General features: G+C 40.0%; 1 protein-coding gene across 1 annotated transcript in view; it reads left to right on the top strand.

Annotated features, from left to right (window-relative positions):
* atp1a2a (ATPase Na+/K+ transporting subunit alpha 2a) overlaps positions 1 to 5,000 on the top strand; it is a 73,790-nt gene that overhangs the window by 4,063 nt on the left and 64,727 nt on the right. The window contains exons 5-7 of the mRNA XM_007552033.2: positions 173 to 247; positions 3,726 to 3,785; positions 4,542 to 4,745. Of these exons, the coding sequence (XP_007552095.1) occupies positions 173 to 247; positions 3,726 to 3,785; positions 4,542 to 4,745 (339 nt within the window). The remainder of the gene's footprint in view (positions 1 to 172; positions 248 to 3,725; positions 3,786 to 4,541; positions 4,746 to 5,000) is intronic.

Here is a 5,000-nt window from a genome sequence, read left to right as displayed (position 1 = left end):
AAAAAAATATATATATATATATATTTTCCATATTCCGTGAATGGTTTGCCAATAGTGCTGGGAGATTGAAATGAAACGGCATGCACAAGTTCATTGTGCTTGTAATATACTGCCATGAATGTAAATGTCCTTGGTTTAGGCTGCTGTTTGTTGCATCTGTGTTTTTCCACAGTGGGGGGCAGAAAGCGGAGGGAAGAGGAAGAAGAAGGATAAGGATCTGGACGAGCTGAAGAAGGAGGTGGCCTTGGTGAGAAAACATGCCGTCCCTGTGCCGTGATTGATTTAATCTCCGCTGCTCCCAAATGATCTCCAAATAGCACTACGCCACAGACACCAGATTATTTAACAAGGCTATAAATGAAAACGGTGGCCCGTAAACAAAATGGCAATCCAACTTTTGCTGTGCAGTCGGCTGCAGACGAACCACAACGCCGGCCTGTTTCTCCTCTATCTGCTCAGCCTCCCTCTGGCTGCTCCGCTTTGTACTCAGAAAGACTCTGAATAATTTGTGGGCCACCAGCAGCCTGGCGCCGGGTTTCTGCCGTTTGCAGAGCCGCAGTTCTTTGAGGTGCTGTCAAAAAGCCACCAAGCGATACCCATGAAAACTGGGTTAAGTTTTACTTCTTGCACCACGTGTGATAAAGTAACTCCTGTCAATAATAAAGTAGGCCTGCACCTGATTAAAGGGGAAAATCCCTTTGAAACTGTCAACAGTGAGTTTTGTGATTGTCACATTTTACCTTCATCACTCTGCTTCATATACTTCTTTATTTAGTTCTTCCCATTTCCGTTGTTTTTACACAGTAAATCCCTTTAATCACTTCTAGCTGCTGGTGGATCAATACTGGCTATAGCCCAATATAAATAACAGCTAAATGTTTTGAGAACACAAGGTCGTTCAGATGAGTTTTGGCCAAATTACTTCCTGCCGACTGAGGTTTCTGTTAGTAAAGAAAGTGAAAGATTTTTTTTTTATGCTGGGTAAGAAAAAACAAACACTGTTTATTTTGTAAGACTGACGCAATTCCCAGAGATGATTGCTGATTAATGTCTTACTGCGAACTTCTAAATTCAAAAGACCCCCAAAGATGACATGATTACGGGTTATTTGTGGAATATTACCAACAAAACTGTTCCGTTGCAAAACCATCAAATCCTACCTGATAAAGAGAAAAGGATTATCCATTTACTGGAAGAGGCTTTTATTTTTTTATTGATGTAGTGACAAGGCACCAAGCTGAGTTTCTGGGCTGTGGAAAACCAAACTGGTTCCTTAGAGTTTTTATGAGACAGTGCAGCTGTTAGGAGTACTTATGGGCAGCCAGTATATCACACGGCAGAAACAGCAATCAGGGAGATTCCAGTTTGGAGAAACACAGAGAAGTTCTTACAAAGGAGTCAAGCTAAAAGTTTCTAAGAACAGAAACTGTTCAATATAGATTTTCTTTTGTATCTAAAATAACTGAAAATTATCCTAATATTTTGAGTCTGCCTTACTATTTGGCCGTACGCCATGATACAGACCATACTTACCTGGAACTTAGAGGCTCCTTTCCAGAAATAACGAGGTATTTTCTGGAGCTTACTGAGCACTTTCATAAAACCTACTGGCTATCTTGCCAGAAGGATAATTATGGTAATTAATGGAACTCCAAAGACACTTCTTTGAGCTTTTATGCAAATGTCTGGTTACTTTCCTGGTCACTACTTGCTAGTCACATTCAGGAGTTAGGCCGTGCTTTCAGGTGGCTAACAATAGAATAAGTTCCTGGAACATATCGGTTATTTTCCAAAAACCTTCTTGGAGCTTACTGGTTACTTTCCCAGAACTGGCCACATACTTTAAAGAATCAAACTGCAGCACAAGGTGATTTACATTAAGGTTCATTCCCTGAAACTTGGAGGTAGATTTTATGGAACTTTTTATGAATAGGGCTTTTCTGTACAATATGCTGGTACATAAGCAGAAAGTTTTCAAGAACTTTCCTAGTTCTTGAAAGTACATAGTAGCTCCTGGTAAACTTAGAACACAACAGTAATTGAGTTCCAGTAATTGCTAATTTGTCCACGGTTATCGTCTAGTACAAATATTCGCCATTTTCTGCAGGAATTAGCAGAACGTTTCTTCTTCCATCTGGTGAAATGATGTGCAGGCAATCAGGTTTTATTGCACACTCAGGTTTTTATGAGGGCCTTTTGTTGATAAAATGCAATTCCCATTGTTTAAAACCAAACATAGACAGAAGGTCAGTGGCACAACCATGAGAACTAAAGGTGGGCATGAAGTTGTTTTACCAAACTTGGATAAATTGAAGGAAAATTTAAGAAATCGTGCTGCTTCAAACTTTTTTCCTCACATTAGGAAAGTTGAGGAAAAAATTTTAAGTAAAGAATGAAAGTTTAACAGTCAATAGCGCAGATGTCTGTAAATTACTGAAAGTGTTCAAACACGTTGAAGAGCTTTGAAAATAGAGAAACTCCTGATGGACTTTCAGAACCAGCATATTTTAGTCACTGCAGCTGAAGTCGTTACAGAAACATAATTTTAAAAACCACCTGTTAAAACTTGAAACTGTGCATTTGAAAAATGAGAAAGCATAAAACATGATCAAATTTTCATTTAGCGTGACTCAACAAAGAGACGTTCCTTTGATTTTCCAACCTGAGAACATCGTCACCAGAGTGAGTTTGTGCTCTATTTAAGTTCTTCTATAAAGTGAAAACAATCATTCCAGCTATGTTTTAAAGTTTATGTATATATATATATGTGTGTGTGTGTGTGTGTGTGTGTGTGTGTATCTCGCTGTGTGAAATCCAGATTTTAGGCTCAGTTCAACAATGGATGATGCAAATAATTTTTTTTTTCTACTTGTAAGCATCGTGTTTACTTTTTACCCCAGATTGAGCCAGATGTTCACTTCAATGTGCACAGAAAATTTTGTTAGGTGTTTTCAACCCTGCTTCAGACAGCCAATATTTTCCTGTTTAATCTGATTTTCACAGCTGTTATTTAGCCAAAACCAGCTTTCTTTGACCAAATTCTGCAAAATAAGTTCTTATTTTCATTGTCAGTCACTCCCTCACTCAGCCTGGATACAAACATTCTTTTCATCAACAGAGGACAGGATTTAAATTATTTCCAGAAATGATAACAATCAGTGAAAAACAGCAATATACTGCCAAGAACAAAATGTCACTTTGACCCGTTCTCCAGCTGCGCTTTCAGATAAACAAAATTGTCCCTTTGACTTTGTAAACATGTGACTCATTCTGGATTAGAATACATTCACAAAACACAATCATTTTACAGGAGTGTGCATTTCTGTACATTTGGAGAGCTTGCCTTATGCATAATATCATAAGCTGTCATTCTTGAATGCAGCAGACATACATTTACAGAAAACAATGCTCATGCATTCTGCACAATGAGATGCGGTGGGGTCGGACATCTTTGACCTCTCTGATCTGTCATGAGACATGAATCATTTATTTGAATCCTCCGGCTCCAGTTGGAAACTGAGAATAAAGCATTTTTCAGTAAGACGGGGCAGCAGTGGGGCTTTGCTTTTTCTGCAGCAGCCATACAGCTTCAGATCACATAGTATATAACACCGAATGACTCCTTATAGAATCATAACTAGTTTTCATTTCATGCTTTGCCAAATACAGACTGTGTTTGTGTTCAGCCGAAGCACAAGTTACAAAGAAATATTTTATCCTTACAGGATGACCATAAAATATCTGTGGATGAAGTGGGAAAACGCTATGGAGTGGACCTGACACTGGTAACGGCACACACACACACACACACACACACACACACACACATAATAAAGAGCTGCTGTAATATCCCACATAAAGATGTAATCTGTGCTTGCCTTCCCTGGAAGGCAACATGCAAACTGAGACCAAGCGCTTCTTTGGTTGATTTCGACCCACTGCGGCGTGCCCGGCTCACCTGGGCTCTCCTTCATCTTTAATCCCTCACACACACAAACAAACTTGCATTCTTTGATGCAAAAAAAAAAAATCCTACTATCACATACATGGACAGATACAAACACATCACAAAGCCTTTTTGCTGCAGCCACATTTGCTGCTTGCCGTTCGGGTTGATATTGCAGCTTTGCAGGTGAAGTGAAGCAGATTTTTATCTTGGTTAGATTATGGAAAAATAGAGTCACTGGGAGCACAGGTAAAGGTTCAGGCAGCACAAATGAATTCAGTGCGAGTTCCTAGAAAGTCTAATAACATTTTTTTTATTCCAGATATTTACAGTATATAAAGAGATTTTATGTAAATCAGACCATGACATCTGAGTAAAATGTTCCATAAAGTCCCAGCTAAGGAACTTTTACAGGCAGAGTCACCTAGTTTATTGTGCTTATTGTGTTAAATAGGCCAGGCAGGAATTCTTGATGTTCTGCAGCTGAAGCAGTAAAATTGCCTTTAAGCCATGGTAAAAACTGGGCCGTTGTGTTGTAAAAAGATATCCACTGCAAGCAGAAGGACATTCATCCCTAAAAATTGCTCTCCCTCAGGGCCTGACCAACGCCAGAGCTGCAGAAGTTCTGGCCAGGGACGGTCCGAATGCGCTGACTCCGCCTCCCACCACCCCAGAGTGGGTCAAGTTCTGTCGTCAGCTGTTCGGCGGCTTCTCCATCCTGCTGTGGATCGGCGCTATCCTCTGTTTCCTGGCCTACAGCATCCAGGCTGCTACGGAGGACGAGCCGGTCAATGATAACGTGAGAAAATGCATGTAAAAGCATTTAGCACGTTATTCACACTGCTGGAGACGCAGCTCTGCCAGAGCATACGTCCTGTTTACAGATGTACTGACGCCTACTTCATGCTCTAATTTAGGGGCGTCCCCATCAGAGATCCGAGATTTTGTATGATGCATACCAAGACTATTGTAGACAGAAAAAAAAGGAGTAAACATCCGCAAAAAATAAAAAATCTAGAAAAAACACAAGGAAATGTCTGAGTTTTAAAACTCA

This window comes from Poecilia formosa, unplaced genomic scaffold (assembly GCF_000485575.1).
Source record: "Poecilia formosa unplaced genomic scaffold, Poecilia_formosa-5.1.2 Scaffold45, whole genome shotgun sequence".
NCBI classification, from domain to species: Eukaryota; Metazoa; Chordata; class Actinopteri; order Cyprinodontiformes; family Poeciliidae; genus Poecilia; species Poecilia formosa.
The sequence above is the reverse complement of the archived record's forward strand: the minus strand, read 5'-3'. Positions and strand labels throughout refer to the sequence as shown.